Source organism: Argiope bruennichi, chromosome 7, assembly GCF_947563725.1.
Source record: "Argiope bruennichi chromosome 7, qqArgBrue1.1, whole genome shotgun sequence".
In the NCBI taxonomy this organism is placed as follows: Eukaryota; Metazoa; Arthropoda; class Arachnida; order Araneae; family Araneidae; genus Argiope; species Argiope bruennichi.
Window position 1 is genome coordinate 20,034,203 of NC_079157.1, and position 25,483 is coordinate 20,059,685.

Genomic DNA, 25,483 nt, shown 5'->3' on the forward strand with positions numbered 1-25,483 from the left:
GTGAACCCAACGGGATAATAGCAAATGGATGTCTCATCGGGACAATAATTTAGCAAATGGTGTCTCATCGGGACAATCATTTGCCATTGTCCCATTGTGACCACGTGATTTTCTTGAAGTAGGCGTGACCTACCATTGCGAGCTGTAGTTGGCCTCGTGTGAACCCAGCTTCACTAGCGAAAAATCAAATACAAATCATAAGGTTGGCAACAGTCAAAATTCTGCTGCTGGCAGTGGATATAATCGGAGTTATTTCAGTCAATTCATTTGATAGTCAGTCAATGCAAAATACGCATCTAGTTTTTTTAGAGTTACCATACATATTATATCTAGTTCATAATTTTATCAGCATTTTTTCGCAATGTTTTGGTCGAAACCTCTTAATTACTTGAAGAATGTAAGTATTAAATTTCTTATTAAACTTTTTAGATGTTTTCATTTGCGTTGTTATTTAATTTTACTATAATGTGATTAATTCTGCTATTGGTTATGCTATAATAAAGTAATTACTGATAAATTTGTGTATAAACTTTGATTGGAAAATATTCATTTCTCTGGTTTAATCATGTCGAATATTTTTTTTTTTTTTTTTTGCTTGTATCGAAGGCAGCAAGCTCCGTAATTGATCAGTTTTATGAAGAAAAAAATGTTTCTTTCAAAAATTTGTATTTGATTATCTTAGTCATAGATATTTTTTATTGTCCGATTCTTTACATTTCTAAAAAAATTCTCTGTTTAAATATTGCTAATTTTTTTCCCTTATATCATCTTAATAATTTAGAAATCAGTTTACCAAAATACTGATCGCATTTCTTTTTATATTGGAAATGGTTTCGATTTATAAATGGCAGTTTCGATCAAATTTCGAACGCTATTGCCATTATTAAAATCTCCAATATAATATTATAATATACTTACTTTTTCTGGTTCCATTAAGTAATATAAATTATTGCTGAATATCAACTAGATTTTCTAAACAGACGAAATTCTCAAATTTCTTTAATTTTAATTTTAATTTAATTTTTAATTTCATTTAATTACAAAATAACAGCAATAATAAATCCAAATGGCTGGATATATACTGATTTTGCCCAATATCAAGGTACAAAAACTACTGCCTATTTTTAATTTACTGCAATTTTTAAAGTTGAACTTTTTTTTTATTCCAAAGTGTCTCTGATCTAGTAAAGATAAAGTAATTTAGAGTAATTTCGGCAATTATTAAAACTTTAACCTGCTTTACAGCTTGTATTTATAGAAACAGTTATATGTAATAGTCCTTAAGAACATATCTGCGAACTTCGAAACTCTGTTTTGAATTGATTATTTGTTTAATGTTTTTTCTGAACACGGAGCAGCTAATTTATAATAGCAATAAAGTCTGCAATATTTCTTTATCTTCTACGGATGCATTATGTTTTCTATTACTTTTTTACTAAGAACTAAGCGATGAAATGTGAAATTATATTTGACTTTTAAAATGCAATCGTCATGGAATATAGTATGTTTTAATTATGCTAACCAATGCGTTTTTGATATAATGGCATCTATTAAGCGTATTTATTGATTTAAAACATTATATTTCAAAACTTAAAAACATGAAACCAGATTGCGCATTTTGAACGATTACTTTCATGTTTTAATTTTCGAAGCAGTATGACTTTTTGATTAGTTCTTGTCTTAGTTATTCTGTTTAGTTTCTTATTTTTGATGTAAGAAAGCTTATCGTTTTCGAAAATGTATTCGAGTTTATTATAACCAAGTACCCTCTACCCCTTTTGCAGATTTTGTGATCTTTACAATCTTTTATATGGATGGAGCCGACTGTTAAATAAAGTACGCAATCTAAATACCTGAACTAATTTTAACTTTAATTTTCTATCTTTTAAATGTTCGCTAAAGCAGTGTTCTTATATTTTTTAATCCCAAATGCCGAGCGTTTGGAAAGTAAAATAGTAGCATCCTCTGGTGGCTTTTTTTTTCGGCATCGAATTTAAGATCCTCGGTTTCATGACTTGATGTCACCGAATTCGCCACTTTTGGTTTGCTGTTTAAATGTGTCACGGTTCGAACGTCTCTATTATTGAGAAGTATTTAAATCGGGAAGAATAATTCGTTATCTGACTTAACTCTGTCCAAAAATTCTGCGAAGCTTCAAAACAGGAAATTAATCTTATTAAACTTTGCTCCAAAGTGTAAGTATTTTTATCAGGGCAATACAATGTTTATTTTAAACTATTTTAAAATAAACATTGGAAATGTGCAACCCAATGTCCTCTGGGTTGCACATTTTTTGTTAACGATAAGGTAAAAAAAAAATCGCCTAAAATTTCGAAATTTCAGTCCAATGATTAGAATAATACTAAAATGCATTAAGCTTTCAGAAAAATACTAAATAGAGGAAAAATAATTCAATGGAAGTTGAATTTTTCAAACATTTCTAATCATATGAAGAAAAAATTCTTTCTACTCCGATGCATCACAATAAAGATTCATTTTGATCCGTCAATCTTCTATTACTAGTTTGATTATATTAACCGTTCCATTCGAGAAGTAACAATTGTTAGAATATACAATTAACAGAAAGATTACTAATCTAACAATACTATTAATAAAAATAAAAGCGAAAATTCTGCTTTGGAATTATTAAATTGAAATAATTATCTATCATAATTTTGATATTAGAAAATATAAAGGAGTGAATGATTTGAGGTTACAATAAAATTTTGATTGTTTCATCAACAAAAAGCAATGTTAGAAATAAATAATGATTTATCGAGATGTAATCGAGAAAAAATTAATTGGAAATGTTAGTATAAATTGGAAGGTTAATATTTTGGTCTGCGAAGCGATCTACGAAGGATTTTGATCAACTGCATTCTCTAAAGTGATTGAGGAAAAATATCGAAATTACGATTAATATCTAATAATTTAAATTTCTAAAAATATTGTAACATCACTTGGAAATCTAGAAGCGATGATCTCTACTATCCGTTTGTGTGAGATTCACGATTTTTGCAAAGCTGAATTTAAAGAAGTCAAGCTAGTTTAAAAGCATTGTTGAAATCGGTATTATAGAAATATTCGATTTATTTTTGTTGTAAATTTATGATGTTAGATTGGAAGTTTGTGGTGTAATGAAGATCAATACGATCCGTTCAAGCGGACGTATGTTTTCCGGAACATTTCTTTAATGATCGCATTTCACACAAAACAAACACAAACGAAAGATAAGACCAGACATTAATGATCACACACCTCTTGGAGAACAACATCTGATCTCATTTGAATAACAATCGCATTGCACTATGGAATGCGTACCTAATCAGGCATCGTCATCTATTATTCAAAAGACGATAGAATAATACAACTGCTACAAGTCCGAATTTTTGTCAAATAAAATTGTTCTAAATATGATAAATAGATGAGAAGATATTCATTACAACTATATACTTGGCAACTAAGTAATTGCGGATTTTTTTTAGAAAATCAAAGACAATTTTTTCATGGAACTAAATAACTTTATTCTGTAATGTATTGCCCATTTTGATCAATGACCTTTTGCCATCTTTCAGGCAGCATCATAATCCCACGTTCATAAAACTTCTAGTTTTTATTAGCAAAAAACTAAATCGGGTACGATTTGACATCATTGAAAATTTTACCATTCAAGGAGTTTTGTAAAGATCGAAAAAAAGTAATCAGATGGTGTAAGGTCAGGACTATATGGTGGATGTGGCAAAACATCCCAACCAAGCTCCAATAATTTTTGCCGAGTGACCAAAGATGTGTGTGGCCTTGCATTGTCATGATGGAATACACCTTTTCGATTTGTCAATTCGGGCCGCTTTTCTTTAACTGCATTGTTTAATTTCATTAGTTGTTCAATGTAGACATCAGAATTGATTGTTCGGTTGGGTGGTAAGAGTTCAAAGTAGACAATTCCTTTGTAATCCCACCAAACTGATAACAAAACCTGCTTTTGATGAATATCAGCTTTTGATGTTTGAGTTGGTTCACCTGGCCTGCTCCACGATCTTTTCCGCTTGATATTGTTGTAAACAACCCATTTTTCATCGCCAGTTATCAATCGTTTTAAAAATGGATCATTTTCATTACATTTCTTTAGCAAATCGCAGCTGTTAATGCGTTGCGTTAAATGCGTTTCTTTCAGTTCGTGAGGAACCCATGTATTGAGTTTTTGAACATAGCCAAGTTGTTTTAAGTGATTTTCAATGCATGTGATACATGAAGCTTCTCTGCAATCTCACGTGTTGTACTGTGACTATCCGAATCGATTATTTCTTTGATTAGGTCGTCATCAACTTCAACTGGACGACCAGAGCGTTTTTCATCTTTGAGTGAAAAATCACCAGAACGAAATTTGGCAAACCAATTTGGACACTGCCGTTCTTTTAAGGCTTCGTCACCATAAACAGCACATAACTTTTTATGAGCTTGCGATGCGTTTTTCCCTTTGCAGAAATAAAAAAGCAAAACATGACGAAAATGTTCCTTTTAATTTTTAATATTTCAACGAATGCCAAACGAAAACTACGCAACCGTTCAAAAAACTTTTTTTACTGATTGACAACTGAATTGCCAACTATCAAATAAAGTGTGTTTTACATTTGTACTACGTCTGCAAACCTAAAAATTCAACTGAAGCCATCTATGAGTGAAATCCGCAATTACTTAGTTGCCAACCCAATAGAAGTGAGCTCATTTTCTAAAACTCAAAGATGCTATGGGACAAAAAAAAATGGATGGAGGAGGGAGGTGGTATTCTATTAAAAAAAACAATCGGACATAATGATCTGAAGTATTACAAAAAAGCGGGAAGAAAACAAAACCCAATTGTACATTTTGATATATTTTGAAAATCCTTCCATAAGTTATATTACTCTTCCACGTGTTATAAAATTTGGAAAAGAGAATTTTTAAATAATTATTCTTGAAAAATTATACATCTTTTAACTTTTTAACAATATCAACTTATTAGCTTCAAGAGGCGAAATCCAAAATATTTAATGCATATTCTAGGCTATTTATCGAGTGTCAGAGATCACACTGGAGAAAAGATTACGATAACGTATATAATAAAATATTCAATTACAAAACAAAAAAAATGCTTAAAAGGCTTATATACGTATTTAAAGTAGAAATCAGATAACGTTAAGATTGAAAATGAAAATTCTTAAAGAAATGCCAAAATAGGGCTCGCAAGCGCGATTATTTATATGTAAATAAACTGATATAGCAGTATACTTTGAGTAATAAAACATTACCATTACATTTGTATAATCACAAATCGGAGTAAATACCGATTTATTAAAACGTGGGATTTCCTGAACATTTAATTTACGAAGTAAAATGCCTTTATCAATCAATTGATTTGCCGGGAATATTGGCGATTTAATTTCTATTAAATTTCTAGCGCGTATTTATTTTTACGGAGCTAGGTTTATTTGGTGATTTTTAGACTCCAAGATCGCAAATTTCCATTGCATATAAAATGTCCTAATTTCGTCAAGATGGTTGCATTTACGGATTATCTATTTTTAGATGATTACGCCAAGAGCATGGCTGGATTTAATATTATCCCGAGATCACCAAGCTCTTTCCGTCTTTATTTGAAGATTTTTCAGATTACGTCAAGAATGCCAAGATAATGGGCGAGTTTCAGATTATGCCAAGATCGACAATTAAACTTCCAGTTTTAAAGTTGCATCAAACATGAGATTGTATGATGGAATTGTATGATTGCATTCCGGGTTTACTTGGCAATTTTCGGATATCAATATCGCCAACTCTTGAGTTGCCAAATGCCGTACTTGTGATAATTTGCGTTTTTTAATATTTATCGCGGAGGCTGAAAAAAAATAAACAGTATCGATTTTTTAGGCGCAATGTTCATGACTTCTTTGATAAATTATTTTTTAACCATCCATTTATGACAGATATTAAAGTAGTAATATTTTAATAGTTTTAAACCTATTTTATTTACTATGTGCATGAGTCTCCAAGGATATCTAGTCTTATGCATCATAATGTCTGAAAAATTTAGACTGATGTTAAAAAAAAAGACTAATGTTAAACACAATTTCTCAGATTTCCATCGTAAAACAAAGGAAATCACAAATTGAAAGATTTATACTTATATCATCGTTATTGAAAAAAAAATTGCCATGTCCGGCCAAAGCCTTCAAAAAGAGCTCTCGAGTTTCATTGTTTGTTTTCCTTTTCTAGCATGGGCAAGGGATCTCTCGTTCAATTACAATTCTAGAGATAGAGAATCCATTAAAAATAACCGCATGTGCTGGAATTGGAATTTCTGGTGGTATTGCTCTTGCCATTTACACATACAAACATAGCACTTCTCGAATTTGGCCCCTTATGTCTTCTGCGATTGCCATTGGAGGGATTTCCATGGTCTTCACCAGAATACGAAAAGTAAGTTTTTTTTATTTGAAACAATAATTTAGAACACAAAAGAATATCTTCTTTTTGCTTTCTTGTTTACGAAGAGAAATTGTTGTAACCGCCAAAGTAATCGATTTCTAAATTTTTGATGGATCTACAAGATATAGATTTCTGAATCTGAGAAACAGTTTTGGAATGATATGTCTGCCGATCTGGGAAAAATATCTAGGTAATGATGAAAGGAGGGGATGTTTATATTTTACAATAAAGTAAACTCGGATTTCTCGTGGATTTATGGGACGTAAACATTACAGATAATTAGTAATACTGGCAGAAAAAAGGTACTAATACACAGTAAAATATTTCAGAGCAATTTTTATTTAATGTAAGGGCACAAATATTAAATTATGAAGAATAAAAGAAAAATTGTTCTTAAAATCTGGTAATTACTTCTTTACAAAATGATTTTTTTATTAAAATGCTTCTTTTCTTATGTTACTGAATTTTTTGACAATATTTTAAGATTAACAACAATGGAAAATCGAGAGTTTATTCTATTTAAAACATTTTATTTTCATTTAAGGAATTGTTGTAAATATGAAACGTTATAAATATTTTTAAAATTTATAATATTTTGATATTTTAAAAAAATATTAATGATTTTTCTACTCAAGTATATTATTATTTTTAAATATATTGCATGAAATAATTAGCAAAATTTTCTTCGTACCACGCCTGAAAGCTATTTTACCACTTGAACTAGCCATTTCAATACGCAATTCTGATTTAAAATAAAATGCAGTCAGCAACGACACAACTCGCATACACGTGGGAAAAAAAAATTGGAACAAAAAGTATCTAATGGGGGAAATTTGAGATTCTGGAAAGGCGCTCATCATTTCACGTCTCACTCGTCAGTCAGATGGAATCATCGAAAAGTGGTAGATTCAGGATATTGAAACAAACTGTAGACGAGTGAGATTTAGAATGTAATCTTAATGTCAAACTTGTGAATTTTCAAATTTTAAACGAATTTATTCTTGTCTGAGTGTAAGTGATTACTTCAAACTTAAAATGATAAACAAAACGCGATATATTTTTTCATCATTTTAAGTCAGGCTGATATCAGATTTTAAATTGTATCTATCGAGGGGTCGTCGGTCATGCATCAGTATATGCATGTAAATACGATAATATAACCCCAATATTTAGATAAATAACATAGTTTGTTAGTAAAATTTAGCTTGTATCCGAATCTTCGTTTCAATCAATTGAACAAAAGGCTCCAAAATTCCAGAATAGGTTTCTTCACTTACCATGATGCACAAAACTTTTATATGTGGATGCGCTTTTCATTATATTAAGATTGGACGGGAGACTTGACTGATTTTTTGATTTCTATATTTCTTCTATCTATGTGTACGAGCGTGTACGCTTTACATATTCTTAAAATTTGCCTGAAAACTTTAGAATTCCTATACATGATTTTCTTTTCCATCAATTAAAATTTCCAGCTTTACCGGAGATCAACACTTATTGAAAGGGAACAGATCTGGTCAGCTTGGAATCTGGCAAATGGAACTGTTTTTTACATCACGAGTGTTTATGCATTCAGCGAAGCATTGAAACGTAATGATAAACTATGGATGCCCTGCCTTGGACTTGCTGCATCTGCTTATTATTTCGCCGTATCTTCCATGCATAATGTAAGTAGAATAATACTCCCAATTAATATCTAGTTTTCAGTATTCTATATTTTAGTTACGCTTTTGTTATATGAGTTAAATCAGTTATAAACGTGAATACTTTTTCACAGCAGCAAATTTATATGTAAGATACAAAATATAAATCATGCAGCCTTTACTTTCGCAACTGTTATTCATTGTTAAACCTTTTCTGTAACTATGCTTATAAGTGAGATAATAAACATTCATGTTAAAGTATTTTTTAAAGTAAGGGGGTAAATGTCAAAATTATGAAATCTAATACGATACCCAATTCTGCTTAATTAGAGATCTCATATGCAGTTTCATAGGAAGTTTTACAAATATTTCTAATTCTAATGCATTCTGAAGGAAGGCAGGATCAATGATGACCTTGGCTTGATGACAAACATGGTCATTTTGGGAACAAATGGAGGTCCTGGAATATGGAATATTGGTGATATCTCAATTAGGACGAATGATTTTTAGCTTCTTGAACATTCGATACCATGTAAAGGGAACTAACTGTAAGAGCTGAGCCGTACAGACAAGAAGTAAACAGAAGTTGATTGACTTTTCTCTTCGGAGTTTGAATTCTAACCTTTTTTAATGTTGTTGTTGTTACCGTTGTTTATCACTACAATGTACCAAGATTTATACATAACTGTTTGAGCAGCAACCTGTCAAATAACGGGTTTCTAAATTTTATTTTCCTGACTGAACAGAAAAATATCATTTTTTTTGTAAGAAAATAATAAATTTAAGATAATTAAATAAAAATAATTATTTTCGTCAATATAAAAAATAAGCTTAAGTAATTTATAGCGAATCATAATTTTTAGATACAAGGAAGCTCCAATGTACATTTTTCGCAAACATGTTTTCTAAATTTAGATTAGATTTTTACGGTTTTATTGTCTTTATAATTCTTTATTTCATATGTTTTTAGTATATTAGAATCTGTTGTAAAATTAATCAGGTGCTCAGGAGTCTTTACCCTCAGAAGTTATGCCCCCCCCTTTCCGTTGTAACACGCACACATCAACAGAAATGGAGTAACTCCCCAAAAAGCAAAGTATAAGCTATCTATTAACAATCTACACATTTATCCTTTCTATCTAATAAAACGATACTCGCAACTTCAAATTTTAAGCCCTTTATTAAATTTTCAGTTCACAACTATTTTTGATTCAGCTACTACGTAAGTCTTTGCAGAAACTCGTAAAATACGTCGAATTTGAATGAGCATCAGATTTTCGAATCCTAAACCTTAAAAGGCAATAAATATCTCACCAATTCAAATGATTTTCAGTGATAAATATCGCTAGACTACACATGTGTATCAAATTTAACAAATAAAAATATAAATAAATGTTGTAAAATTAATAGCATGTATTTAATAGAAAAAAATCGTAAAATTAAACGTGAAAAGGAGATGACATTTTGGACGAATTTTCTAATAAAATTTATAACCGGTTATTTGACCTTCAAAACCAATGCTTAAACCGGTGTTATTGTTGACTTCTGTAAGTAAATCTTTTGAATATAATTCTGCGGCATTTTTTTACCAGTATTTTTAATCTTACTTTTAGAATAAAGCATCGTTATCTAGAAAAACACTTAACGCCTTCTCACTATTATTCGTGGAAATACCTCGAAGCGTCTTTTATCCTTACCAGATAAAAGCTAGAAGATATTCCTTTGCAATCACTTTATGTGTCCATCACCTTACATTAGATTTTTTTTTTAAATCACGACGACGAAGAAGAATTTATATATATGTGAATAAATGTTACTGGTTATTTTTGTAGATAATATTTTAGAAAAAAAATCCTACATATGCATCATATATATAATATTGTATAATATAGCGAGCGCAAAATCATGCATAAGCGAATGAATAATGATTAAAGTTATTACAAATGGAATGACTTTCCTACAATTATTTATTTTTAAAATTAGATAAAAGCATTCGATGATTGCATTTAGTTCAAGTTTTTGTTAAGTTAATTTTGTGTTTATAAATATGGTATTGATTAGCACAGTTCATCAATTTTGCACAATAGTGTGCTATCCCATTGCCAATATTTTAGTATCTTCAGAATTTAATTATAAATTGATAAATTTCACTAAAATCTTGATTTTTAAGTGATGTGCTTTCTGGAAATTTAATTTCGTAGAAAATGGAATATGAGATGTTATAATATTTATAATAAAGTCTAAGATAAGTAAATATATATATATAATATATATGAAAATAATAAATCGCATCTTGTACATTTTCTACATTTTTCGTATATTAAATTTCTAAAAAAATGGATTGCGAAACAAAACTGTGACAGAATATTTCAAAAACTTACTATAAAAATAATAATCATCGCAACGAATATCAAAACAATTAAATCTTTTTAATACTTATTGGTTTCTAATAAACATCTCTGGCCATACCACATCCCTTCCTGTAAAAGGTATGTCCCATCATTAGAATGGAGGTAGTAAACATCACGTCACTTTAACTACCATGAAAACGAGAGCCAATCATCATATCGGAAACTTCGCATCACTATTTTTGGAACTCATTTTGGGGGGATGATTCAAGTATTGTTTCCGACAGAAGGCTATCACTATGATGGCAATAATTTAGTTTATCCTGTATGCTACGGCAAGGCGGGGATAGCTCTCGTGCAGCTCAACATTTACTAAAAAAATATACGCTTAATTGCATTTATAATTATTTAAAATAAATTATAAATGTAATTAAGCGTGCAATTTGCTTAGACGATAGAATTCCGATAATGCTTAATCTGGACCAATCCTAATGTAGGATAGTTGAATATCCGATAACTGACTCAATAGCAAAAAATAAATAAATAAAATGATATGCTAAATTGATATCTGGAGGGAAAGTTGATAAAAAGCTTTAAAAAGATCGTACTGTCTATTAGGTGGCACGCCATTTTTAATCATTAAATACGTTTATATTTTGGACAATATACTTTAAGGTGTGTTTCAAATTTTTAGGGACACCATATGAAAACATAAAATCGGAATAATTTTTACCTAATATCTGTAAAAACTTCTTTGAAAAACATGAAAAATTAAATATAATAAAATAATCTAAAATAATTAAATAAATATCAATGCTAATAAAAGAAGAAAATAGAAAAAAAATGCCAAATTTGTGTTTCAAATTTTTAGGGACAGCTAGATGAGATGGTATACAAATTCAAGTTAAATCTTTATTATTGCTCATTTTCATTTACTACCAGTTGTTTTAATAACTTAAAAAGCTTATGTTGAAAACGTCCACGTTAGTACTTAATTTTTTGCCGAAGAAATATGGCTACAGGTAAATGGTTATGAGATCTTGAAAAAGGCCAAATAAAAGCTCATTACAACGAAAAAAAGTCTTTGAGAAATATTGCAGTCCTCATAAAACGTTTAAAACGTGCTGTGGAAAATTATGTGAAGCAGTTAAATGGGAAATCAACTGCCATTCAAAAGCGAGGACCTAAGCCAAAGCTAGATTCACGTACCCGCAAGAGAATTATTCAGAAATGTGTAAATGGAAAATCATCAATACGAAAAGTAACAAAAGAATTGAAACTGGGATGTTCTTACACTACTGTTTGGAGGTCAATCAAGAGAAATAAAAACATGAAAAAGGCTTGCAAACCACCACTTGCCAAACAACACAAATTACAACGTTTATCCTGGGCAAAGGAACACATCATTTCAAAGATGAGTGGATAGAAGTCATGTTCAGCGACGAGAAGAAGCTTAATCTAGATGGGCCAGACGGTTGGAGATATTACTGGCATGATCTAAGAAAAGAACCAGAGATTTTCTCCAAAAGGCAAATGGGCGGTGGATCTGTTATGATTTGGGGAACTTTTAGCTTCAATGGTACATGCGAACTGGCATTTGTGAATAAAAGAATGGATTCTGATCGATACCAAGAAATGTTACAAATACATTTACTTAATGCAAGACCTGAAATATGTGGTCCAAATTGGACTTTTCAACAGGATAATGCATCTATCCACAGCTCAAAATCAACAAAAAAGTGGTTTAGAGATAACAATGTGAAAGTTATGGATTGGCCAGCCAGAAGCCCCGATCTAAACCCCATTGAAAATCTATGGGGTCTTTTGGCAAGAACAGTTTATGAAGGAGGGCGCCAATTTCATTCGAAAATGCAGCTTCAACAAGCAATAATGGTATTCTCTGGATCCAACACTTCTTCAGAACCTAATATATTCCATGCCAAACAGAATATATGTCATCAGAAAAAATGGTGCTAATATTGAACGGTAAAAAAGTTTAATTTGAAGTTTTGAAGCTTTTAATTCCACTGTCCCTAAAAATTTGAAACACAAAATTTGTGCTACTCTTTTTTTTAGTCATTTCAAAGTTGAAATTTATTTGTTTAATCTTTATTTGTTTAATCTAAATTATCTTAGAACATTTATTTTTGTTATTTATCTAACTTATTTCAGAAATAAATGTCAAATATTTATTATTTACGCTTTTATTTTCATTTTTACTGGTGTCCCTAAGAAAATTGAAACTCACCTTATGAAAATATCGAAATGAGATGCTTGGTTGTATTCGATTTTTCAGAAAAAAAAGTTATCTGGATTTTTTTACGAAGATTCCTATAGAAAGACTACCTATTGCAATGGTTCTCATGGCAAGACTTCGGGGAAATGTCTTCAATTCTTTACCGATCTAGAACACAAAACCATCCATCGTTCAAAAGTTATATATAATATGCACATAACGCTTTGCCCAGGTTATCGTGTGAACAGGAAAACTAGAGTAATTTTGTCTGGATTTTAACTGGCTTGGAATACGTTGTTAGAAATGTATAAAATCCTCAAATAAGTTCGTCGTGGCCTATCTAACTCCAAGAGGAAGGAAATTTTTATTTTGCTGTAACTTTCTTAATATTGAAGATAGAAAAAATAAATCCAATTAGCCAAATTAGCGCCTCATTAAGACAATTTTCCGATAACTGCAATGCCTTAGAAATTAGGGCCTGAAAAGGTATTTCACTCCTAACCTGTTTTTAGCTATTTCTTGCATCAATTTATGTTTGCAGATAGTAATTTATATGTAAAGGAATCTAACTTTTCCTTCCAGCTTGCAAAGAGGAATTTTTTTTAAATAAAAAAAGTTATTGAAATTTGAAGAATTATTTCTAATGATTTTCTCAATAACCAATGCTTTTAGGGTTTGGCTTACAAATCAATATTTTTTATTTGCAAAATATTGCTATTTAATATCTTATTAAAATTTTTTTTGAAACTATTCTTTTTATTTCAGTTGGAACGAGCTTTCAGCAGGAGGATTTATTCGAAGTGCTTTCAAAAGATGTTTGAACCAACTCTAATCGCATGCGCAACCATTTATTTGTTGCATTTTCGAAATCACAAGGAAAAATGGTTGCAATGGTTTCCATTTGTCATAACTGCTATAACTGGAATTAAAACTGCTTATTTTGGCTTCCTCAGAGTAAGTATTAAAATGTGTGAAAAACATTTTATTTGCATTTCTTCCATTTAAAATTTTCTTTCATTTGAGTTTTCCTTACTTGCTCAATATTGCCAATTGTTACGGTTAAGTAATATATGAAAATCCAACCTTTGCTCAGCATTTTTTTTTTTTTTTTTGTAAAATTGTAAAAAATATTTAGAATTTGTAGAAAATATTTAGTTACGAATCGCATACTAATTACAGATAATTTTCAATCTCACCTACATATGAACTGGTCATTTAAATTTAAAAATCAATCGCAATTTTTCAGGAAAGACCTATATAGATAAACTTAAAAAGCAAAACTTTATGTAAATATAAAATTTTGATCCAAATCGTTAGAACTATTTCCGCGATACCCGAAATAAATTTATTCAGGGTGGTTATAATTCAACTTCCCCTATAAACAGCATCATACAATGCGAATGGGTGGATGGATTGCAACGATATTTGGTGCATAGACTATACAGATGCGCTCACGAAATTTCGAAAATAAAAATTTAGTTCCAAAATGTCCACTAAAGGGCGTCTGTTCCGGAAAAGTACAATAAATGACCAAAACGGAGTGTCGAAACATTATTTATTGATTAGTTTCTGAATACCTTGTCATCGAACCATATTAAGTAAAGGTAAGTAAAAGTAACAGTACGCTATTTGAAAAAAAAAAAAGTAGTTCAGTTTGCAGAAACAAGAACCAATTAGGACGCATTTGCACAACTGGAGCAATTGTTAATCGTATCCAGGATGATGTAGGGAAAGGTGCTCCGTGTGACCACCCTTATTCATCTACAAAATTTCAAGTCGATAGTGAGTGTGTTTAACAGCAGATCGCAACTGATCAGTTGTTATGCTTCGCACACAAAGCGTTATGAAGTTCTTTAAGTCAATCAACGTCTTAACACCGCCGAAACGTGATACCGTCATCGTCACAGCCGGAAACATCCACATAAAACATGACAACGTATGCAAAAGTTTCATACCCTAACCTGTTTTGTATAAAGCTTCCTTTTCTTCGCAAGCATGCAAATCTCGATATTTTTCCTAGAACCGACAGCTTTTCCCGGTTTTACATTTTATTACGCATAATTTTTGTTCTGGATTATTAAAATTATTTCTGCATTCCGTTTTGGTAGTTTATTGTATTGAATTTAATGTTTTTCCAGAAAATGCTGGACTTTTTGGAAGTAATATTTTTTCGACATTCCGAGAGAGCATCGCGTGTATTGTTCATATACCAAATTTCATTGCAATCCGTTAACCGGTTTGCGTTGTAAGATGCTATTTAGGGGAAGTTTAATTATAACCGCCCTGCGTATATATGCAAGAAGGATTTTTAAAATTATAAAATATGTTCAAATCCAATATTTATTATGAAGGATTGAAATTCTACAGCTTCATTGTTTGCGAAAGGGCCAAATTATTTTGATAGTTTCAGAAGTTCTATTAGGACACTTGATAAAACCTGGTTAGACTTGATAAAAAATCAAATAAAAAATAGAATTCATTTAACCCTTAACTGGGGGCGTGGGATCTGTGAGACCGGTAGTGATGGATTGGCTGTCACTCCTGTTCTATTTTTAGCTCAATTGAAGGGATTGACCCTGTAGCTTCCTGTTTTGTGACTTTCAATACAGGTGCAATTTTTTAACCGATTTCAGCGAATGCTTTTTAAAATAATTCAGTTATTTCTTCGAGCGTGGTCTCTAAGACCGCACCTCCCTGTTAGTGTCCCAGTGATAAACAATGCTTAGCAGATGGCGCTAAAACTTGGACCCAGAAATATCCAATTTACTGATCCTATCATGAGGCAGTGCTCCAGACACTTCTAAATGAAGCAGAAAGGGATTTTAGTTATAAGGATAATTGTACAGAAGAGTTTTTCGATGAAAGTTCGTATTGAACTGATTTTGATAGGTATGTTCAAACATAATCAATTTTTCTAGTGATAATGTATTTTGAAAAATTTATAAAATATATACCAAGAGATATATATACATAATTTATAGCTTAAATTTTATACCAGTTCTTAACCTATGTTTAAAAATGCCCGAGAAAACCGTGCTTTGAAAGTCACACAAGCCGATAAAAAGAACAATTTTACCTATTGTCATTTTTTTATTTTTCATGTAATTGTTTAATTTTAGATTATATTGCATTCTATATACCTTCATATACTGTAAAAATAAATGATTTGAAAAGTAAAAAAAAATATATATGGTTTTTCAAGAATATTATTTATTGTAACATGTAATTTGAGAAGAAAACGTTTGTTCCAACGCATTTACTTTTTTCAATGATAATATATTTTGAAAAATTTCTTAAACATATCTATATATCAAGAAAAATATCTGCAAAATATATTGGCAGATTTTCATACTAATACATTCATTGGAAAATTTAATTTGAGTGTAAATGAAATGCGGTCTCGTAGACTTCACCTCCCCATTTAAGGGATAATATAGCCATACTTTGATGACAGTTTGGTCTGCGGCAGGTCCCATCTTTGTAACTGGTATATTTGGGTTCAAACCTTAATTCCTTTGAGAATCGCCGTGATATGGACCCGATACGTGTTTAATCCATCAACAGTAACAGGCTCTTTCATGTGAAACTTTGGTGAAGGGAGTGGACTCGTGCGGTATTTTCTTCTAAACAAGATTCAAAACGATGAAGTCTGTTCCAAAGTAACTTTCATTTGGTTTCAAAGCGGGATTTTATAATAACTAAACTAGCTGTTGCAACAAACATGTTTACCTGGTGTAAGAATTTTTACACACGGATAAAATTCATGCGTAAGACATCATTTGATCGAAAGGTCAGTTGGAGATCAAGAGGAAGGGGTGGGAGTTGATTCAGGTGCCATATTCTGATGTTTTCAAATGCCAATCTAAATATTTTCATGTAACTTCAAAACTAAACGTTAATATAATTGTATCAAATTGGAAACATGGCTGTCTGGAACTGTTTGCTTATTTTTGTGCTAATATTTCAGTAGAATTAAAAAGAAAAGATGTATTTTAATTTCATTTTCAGAAAGAATGTGAAGAGGAACCCAACACGTTTCTGCTTAAATGGATTGAAATTCTGACGGGTGGCTGCTTGATTGCGGGAAGCTGTGCAGTATTGACTAATTACGCGTCAGTAAACAATTACCCATATTTTTGGTCTGTTCTGTTTTTTTGTATGAGCATTGGTGGCCTCGGTGTCATTTACTGTTCACTCGAATGCGTGAGTACATCTCGTATAATCAAGGAATACTGTCATTATTTTTATTCATCTCTGCTTGGTAAATTTTTTATCTGCTACAAAATTTATGATTGTCTTTATTTTCTGAAATTAACTCAGGATTTTTATATTGCATGCTCGAGCAACACTGAATTCGAGCGTGTACTCCATTTCATTAAGCTGTCTTTTTCTGCTAGTTTTTCAGTTATATTTTGAGGAGGTAGAAATGTACCTTTTCTTAAAGTTATACTTGTTGAATCAATTTCAGTTGAATAAGAATAAGAATTGGAAATATCCATTAACCAAAAAAATAAGGTTTATCTTGTGATAACTTTGGAACGAGGGCAACTTTTCAGCGGCTTACCAGCAACAACGACTTTTCACCCATTTCATTCGATTTTATTCAATTCTAAATTCGGTTGTACAACAAAAAATACAGCGATTTATACCTGTAATGCATGCAACAAATGTTTATGGCAGGTGTTCATCTAAGGTAGCATGTACTTCATAGTTAGGTCATTCAATATCAAATGTGATATCCTACAAATGCAAACACAAACTGTTTTTCTTGCTTCTTAATAGTTAATTAATTATATCAGATGAAATATGAAGATTAAATTGTTATTTAATCAAATTATATTCTTTTATTTACATTAACTAAGCCAAAAGTTACGATGAAAGCTATGATCGAAAACCTATCAATTTGAGGGGTGTGGTAAAACTAAGTATATATTTAACATCGGTAGTTCTAGTGTTAAACTCAAAACACTTAGCCATCTTATTTTTATAATAACTATCTTTGGGATAAGACTGATCACCAGGATTATCTATTGTATTTAATTTTAATTATACTTTGTGTATATCTTTATCACTGGCTTCTGTAAAGTTTGACAACAAATTGAAACAGCTATTTAAACTTATTTATTTTAGAATCTTCAAACATATTTTGTTCATTTTGAATAGAAACCTTCAAAATCGTATCAAATCGAAACTATATAATATGCATAAATGGCAACATTATTAATTATTAATTTTCGCTTGTGCCATTTGATTTAATCAACTCAAAATTATTTCGGAAAAAACGCAAACGATAATTTAAGGAAACTCTTTCCGAACTCTTTATTTGTAAATATTTATTTACAGTGGCTCCCAAAAGTGTTCGTACACTAAAGAAATTTGCAGAAATTGTGTTCTATATTTCTTAATAAAGCATTTTATTAGTTGGTTTTTTTTTAATTAGCGTCTTTAAATAGTTCTTAATAAAACTGAACAAATATTTTTATGAAAAATCAAGTAGTATTGTTCTAAAAAATAAATAAATAAAAAATGTCACAATTAGAACACAAGTCTTCGTACATCCAAACATTATTTATTTAAATTCATCATAAAAAATATCTTTTGCGGCTTATTTTTCTTCTAATTGAAAATATACTAAAATCGTTTGATTTCAGTATTTAATATCACAATTATTTATTCTATTGACTTTATTCTTAGATATGACGCGCATTCGTAAAGAAACGAGTTTAGACGTACAAAAATTATTTCATTTTAAAGCTGGAAAATCAATTAGGCATTGCAACTATAACTAATCTACCTCATTCAACGGCGCAAAGCATATTAAAACGTTACAAAGAGGGAAAAAGGATTGCAAACAAGCCTCGTAATGGTCGCCCTAAAATTCTGTCAGCTAGAAGTCAAAGAGATAGTGTGAGTAAATTTCTAAAAAATCCACGTCTGAGTGCAATAAAGTTTACTTCACAATGTAATGAATCAAATGGAACTTCTATTTCCTGTGAAACTATTCGTAGAATTCTTCGGAATGCTGGTATACATGGCCGCTCTGCACGAAGAAAATTCTTTGCAAATCAGAAGAACAGAATTGCTAGGCTTAAATTTGCCAAATCTATGATAAATCAGCCAGAGAGCTATTGGAATTGATGTCTTATTTGCAGATGAAAGTAAGTTTAACATCTTTGTGTCGGATGGGAGAATCATTGTATTGGGGAGAAAAAAAAAACTTAATCCCAAGAATTTAGTTGGAACAATAAAACATGGCAGTGGCGGTGTCATGGTTAGGGGGTGTATGCCAGCGGCTGGAGTAGGCAATTTAGTATTCATTGATGGTATAATGGATCATAGAGGTTATATAAATATTCTCAATAATAATTTAAAAGTGTCAGCACAAAAATTGGGCATTTTAAACAACTTTGTGTATCATCAAGACAACGATCCTAAGCACACGGCCATGAATGTTCGTCTTTTTTGCCTCTATCATTGCCCTCAAACCCTTAAAACACCAGCTCAATCACCGGATTTAAACCCTATAGAACATATTTGGAAAGAATTAGAGGTGCGAATAAGAAGTCACGACATTAAATCGAAAATTCAACTGAAAGCAGTAATGATCGAAGAATGGAACAAGATGGGTGCAGAAGTAACCGACCGTTTAGTTAAATCTATGCCCAGACGTTTAAAAGCTGTTATAAAGAATAAAGGATATCCTACTAAATATTAAACATTTATAAAAATTTAGAAAATTTCATATTTAGTGATGTTTTTTTAAAGTGTATGATCACTTTTGTGTCCTATTTTTGTGCAATTTTATTTATTGTCATTTTTTAAAAAATAATTTGCATCGTAATTAAAATTTATTCTTCACTGCTTTATTAAGAACTGTAAAAATATGCTATGAAAAAATTTTCATGTAAAAATAAGAATATATAATGGTAAATAATGAGGTTTTTAATTGATTCTTGTTGGTGTACGAATACTTTTGGGAGCCACTGTATATATTTTATATAAATATTTATTTTATTTATTATATTTTATATAAATATTTATTTTATTATATTTTATATAAATATTTATTTTATTATATTTTATATAAATATTTATTTTATTATATTTTATATAAATATTTATTTTATTATTTTATATAAATATTTATTATATTATATTTTATATAAATATTTATTATATTATATTTTATATAAATATTTATTATATTATATTTTATATAAATATTTATTATATTATATTTTATATAAATATTTATTATATTATATTTTATATAAATATTTATTATATTATATTTTATATAAATATTTATTATATTATATTTTATATAAATATTTATTATATTATATTTTATATAAATATTTATTATATTATATTTTATATAAATATTTATATTATTTATTGTATTAAAACTATTTTCTTATGAAAGTCAACGTTATTTTGTCCCACGAGCAAACTTGCCAAGTTCCATTTCAATTTTACGAATAAGAGGAATCTGATATTCCAACTTTTTGATAATTAGAGAAATTTTATTTAATTGTATTTTGTATATTGTATTGTATATTTTATATTATGTATAGTATGTTGATGCAACCAAATTAAAAGCTGATGTGCTACTGTAACTTAATTTTCTTTTTCTTTGTTCGAAATGCACAGTTGATTCTGATATTTAATTGGTACAATGCAATTAAAGCGTGTTTGAATTTAATTGCTTCAATAAAAAATATTGTAGAAAACTGAGTATAAAAATATATTAATTTTTGTAAAAATTAGATGAAATATTTAAGGTGGCATATTTAGAAATTATTTCTTAAATTTTGATATTAAGCTCATAAAAATGATTTGCCCACAAATTCTTGGAAACTGTCAAGGAAAAACGTAAAAATTTATTTTACTTCTTAATTTATTAAAATTGTAAGAATCTTTCCGGTGTGTACATTCAGAACCTTCAAAAAGTTTTGTGCCGAATTAGAAGGATTCGTATCCATAAGCTGTTCGGTATAGCACCAAAATACAGGCATGCATTTATTCGTTCTGCGAGAATTATACAAAGGAGTATGTTTTCTGCTATTTAATACAATAATTCATTTTGAATTTTTCTTCAATGATTTTTTAACAGTTGCAGGAACATTATCGCATGGATGAATACAAGTTCTCTTGTGTCGTTGCCATGATAATTGGTGCAGTTTTCTTTATTCCGGCTGGTTTCCTGACCATTTTTTTGTTAAATCCATATGAGATGTTTCATTTGTTCCTGGTTTTGGTTGGTACTGGTCAGTTCCTATTCTGGAAATCGCACTTAAATGTGAGTATTTCTACCAATCATGGAATAAATTTAGTGGAACTTGAAAATTAAACAAAGATTGATAACTTCATTAGATTTTACCGATGAATCACTTGCACTATATGGCATGCTTTGTATATCATATTATGAAGGCTCAAACTGAGTATGTAATTATTGATCTATTGGATCTAATAGACTGGATCCAAATGTGGTACAGATCTCCAATTTGCATGTCTTCCCTGCTAGTCAGTTGGATCAAGAAAGGAACAAGATCTGCAATTTATATATCTTCCCTATTAACGAAACATGATCCAACAGGATCCAAAATGGAGTACAGGCCTAAAATGTGCATGCCTTCCTTATTAGCCAAATGAATTCAATATGGGGTACAGATCTGTAATTTTCATGTCTTCCATACTGGTCAATTGGCTACAAAACGGAGTACACCTCTGAAATTTGAATGCCTAGAATGCATGCAAAATAGTATCTAAATTGTCTTATTTCTGACTTAATGGTCTCTCATTCACGTGAATAGATAGTCTTATGGTGAATTCTTTCAAACCGATCCATAATTTGGGGAAGATTATATATATATATATATATATATATATACATATATATATATATATATATGGTTCTTAATGATTGCTCAGACATGGCATAAGAATTCTTTGAGTTTCTGAATTACTGAGCATCCACGAATAGCATTATTTTTCATCTAAGATAACTCGTAGGTATATTCTATGTAAATATATGAACAAACTACAGGAATACCTCTAATTAAATTGTATTAAACCCCCATTCAATGAAACTACAGCGAGAGCCTGAGACACCTGGTTGTCTTTGCGAACTTTCTTTTCTTTTTCGTTAAGTGTGATTAATTTAATACCCAAATTGCGTACTATGTTCGTACAAACTTTATTTGTAAACTGGAGAAATTCAAATATTTTAGTGCAGAAATATTCCAATTTAAAGATGGCTTATCTTCACATACAGTAGCAAAATTTGGTGAATCTTACTTCAATGTTGGACGAGCTCAAGTCTTGTGAATTATCCACCAATCACCATGCACCTATTTTTTTAACAGTTGTATCCACTGTTTTACAAACAATATTCTTTTGAAATATTATGGACTAGAATTGCGTATTTCATATTCTCCTATCTCCATAACCTCGCGTCTTTTTTTAAATTAAATTTTATCGATTTTTTTAAAGATTAACGGTTGAATTTAAATTTCTATGTCGAGTCATAATTCAAAAAAATTTGCAACTGGATACGAAAACTAATTGTGATAAATTAATTCAAAAGAAAAAGTATTGCATTTCAACCTGAATCATAATTTGAATTTCATTTCAGAGAAAAATCCCTAAAACAATCTGCCAATTCACAAATTCTAAATTCTGCTTTAGGTACAATTCCAGAATTTCATACAGTTTGTAACTAAGACCATCTGAATATGACGAAGCGCTGTATAGAAATTTGTTTCAAAATGTGTATATTCCTAAGCCATTTTTTTTATAGCAAAAGATAGTATCTATGCTAACATTCTTCATATTTTTTTTTAAATGAAGAGCTTTATAGTATTTATTTTTGAAGTTTTTCTAAGCATTTCACTGCCATTAAGAGAATTAAACCACAACATTTTATACTTTTCAGCTTTACTTATGCCTTCGAAATCCAGAATTTTACAGTATATGTCTAAAAGTATGGGGGCCCATGATATCAATGTACGGCTCCATCGCTGCAACATATTTTGGTTGCGGTGCAGGATGGCGTTTCTCTATACCTCTAATGTCTTTCGTTCCCCTTGGAATTTTAATTTCATGCATAGGTTTTAAAATGGTAAGTATTTTTATCGACATTTTCTTATTATAATATTTGAAAATTTTCTGTTTAAATCAGTTGGATTATTCTCGCAAACTTTGTAATAAACTTATCATGAAATATAACTTCTTATATGTGGAACGCTGGAGCTCAATAGTTATGTAATATTCTTTGGCGCGAATTTACTGAATCTGTTGTCATTCTTGGTAAGTTATTTGACGATAAATTCTTGGCATGCGGTAATAATATACGAAAAATGAATTTGAGTTTTAGACATGTTTTTCTCAACCGATAAAAACAGTAGTTTGACACAAAACTGGACTTAGTCGCAAATTCCCTTACTAAATTTGATAAATTCAAGTTATTTAATTTTCGCATTTACAAGTGTTCTGAAAGTACAGATACAGTCACCCCGTGGTTAGATTTGGCTCAGAATTTCAGATCTACGCTATAGATGTTAAATTGGTGCACCGTCTCAACTTATATTCGAACCACCATAAGGACGAATTTCCTCCGAATAGTTTGTATTCAAAATTTGCCAGAAATCCTCAAATTTAGTGCAAATGTCATACCAAATTTCAACTATGTAGCTCAAAAAGTATTTGAATTATCTTTGTCATAAAGACAGACAGACAGAAATTTTCCAAAAATGTATTTTTCTAACACGGAGAGGTCTAAAACCAGGAGATTCCTCAATCTCAAGTTCGAATGTTTTGACTATTGACGTATTTTCTGTATACTATGTATTCGAGAAAGAAAAAAAGTATAATTTTGCAAACTTGTAGTTTAAATAATTTTCTTATTAAAATTGTCTCTTCGCTTGATTTTTTTTTCAAATCTAATGTTTATAGATAATTATACTATATATATTATATACTATACATGCACTATGCGACATGGAATAGGAAAAATTGCTCAAAAATGATAGATTATTTAATTTAAGGTATTCAAACAATACGTGTTATTTCGAAAACTAGAAATTAAAATTGGCTTTAAACAGCTTCGAATTGCAATGGATTAGAAGCTCCAAACAATGACTCTAAACTTGTACTATGGTCGCGGTGGTAAGGTCTCGGCTTGTGGACCGTAGGGTTTCAGGTTCAAGACCCGATTCCACCGAAGAACCGTCTTGTAAGGGGGTCTGTTGCACGTTAAATCCGTCATACCAAACGTCCTCCCGCTGGTGCGCTGTAGTATGGCGTGGAGAGGGGGGTGCCAGCTCAGGTGTCGTCCTCGTCATCTGACCGCGGTTCAAAATTACGAGGTCAGTCCCAAAATAGCCCTAGTGTTGCTTTACAACGGGACGTTAATATAACTAAACTAAACCAAACATGTACTGTTTAAACGATTTTTTAAAAATTAAGATATATTTCGCCAATACAATCATATTTCACATCAGATTGGCAATACTAAAGCCTCTGGTCACTGAGATTAGTCAACTAACACTGAATGGTATGTGTCAAACATGATTTCGGGAAACTGACTTCTCCTTGCTGATGTGCCTTGATACTCTCTAAAATATGTCCGTCTTGATGATGTCTTCAATATCTGGACATGGTTAAGATTCCTGTCAATAATGCATATAATTAAGTAATTAAAATTATGTGTAAACTATTTAACTATAACCTCTCTTGTTTCTTTTTTAGGAAACTTTTGATGACTATTGACAATGGCATATTTGAATGCCAAGTGTAAGAGCTTCCAGCACCATTTTTGCACTTGCCCTGATTATTTGTGCACAATTATCTTGATAAAGTCCAGCACCGTTTTGTACTGCTTTCTCATCCTGATTTATTTATGCACAACTATTTGAATTATTTTCGAGTTTTCCTTCGATGTTAAATAGTTTAGAAGAACGAAGATTCAAGAACTCCAAGTTTGTTTATGCAATATACCATGTAGATATTTGCTTTTTACCTTTTTAACTCGACTTGTTCTAAAATGGAACAAAAAAAAGTTTTTATGCTTATTGAATTTATATTTTTAAGCTAAATGAAATGTAATGTTTTTGACAATTGTTAATCAAGCTTTTTATTTGAGCAATATAAATGTCACTGTATGTGTGTGTATATATACATTGATAAAATGTGCACAGAAGTTGAATTATTCGTTGCTTTTAATTGTGCTATGTACATTTGTGGAAGTGAAATTATATTGCTTAGTATTTTTCATTTTTGTTGAAATTTTTTATATTTTGTAATAAAATAATTTGTTTGTATAAAATACATAACTTCTCATTTTTTGGTGACTTGTTTTTGCTTATTTTTTCTTTTTTTATTTTCTTTATTTTATTTTTTTTTTATAATTTAACGAACCGAGAGCAACTATCAAGCTAAAAAGTAATCTAATAATGAAATAAAGCAGGAAAACTTTAGATGCATAAAAGTGTTTAGTTTTTGTTCCAAGAACCTACTACTCACGGATATTTTAAAATTTTAAAAATCCGTCTCCGGAATCTCGCACTTTGTTTTAAATCAAGATATTAATAAATATTGCTCAACTAATTTTTATATTATCAAAGGCTTTTAACCACCATCCATTATGGTGAGTAAAATATAAAATTACAAATAAAAGTACTGTCCGCAATTATTGTGGCTCAGTAGTTAATTTTTAAACCTCTAAATATACAGGGTGGTTATAATTAAAGTTCCACTTTCAAATGATCATGGTGATTTCTTTTGGTTCAAAA

General features: G+C 30.2%; 1 protein-coding gene across 2 annotated transcripts; it reads left to right on the top strand.

The window, feature by feature from the left end:
• The first annotated feature begins 276 nt into the window (after positions 1-276).
• Positions 277-24,934, top strand: LOC129976126 (uncharacterized). 2 transcript variants are annotated; one of them, XM_056089526.1, is made up of 8 exons: positions 277-397; positions 6,250-6,453; positions 7,938-8,129; positions 13,455-13,643; positions 16,698-16,892; positions 20,806-20,991; positions 22,627-22,812; positions 24,441-24,934. In XM_056089526.1, exons 1-8 carry the CDS (start codon positions 362-364, stop codon positions 24,459-24,461), a joined length of 1,209 nt encoding a protein of 402 aa, XP_055945501.1. In that variant the 5' UTR covers positions 277-361; the 3' UTR covers positions 24,462-24,934. The 2 variants fall into 2 exon arrangements, with proteins under 2 accessions (XP_055945501.1, XP_055945502.1); XM_056089527.1 differs by lacking the exon at positions 20,806-20,991.
• The last annotated feature ends 549 nt before the right edge of the window (positions 24,935-25,483 follow it).

Coding starts and splice junctions, on each gene's coding strand:
- LOC129976126 (XM_056089526.1), top strand. CDS start 362: ATGTTTTGGTCGAAACCTCTTAATTACTTGAAGAAT. Junction 13,644..16,697: donor CTTATTTTGGCTTCCTCAGA/GTAAGTATTAAA, acceptor TTTCATTTTCAG/AAAGAATGTGAAGAGGAACC. Junction 16,893..20,805: donor TTTACTGTTCACTCGAATGC/GTGAGTACATCT, acceptor ATTTTTTAACAG/TTGCAGGAACATTATCGCAT.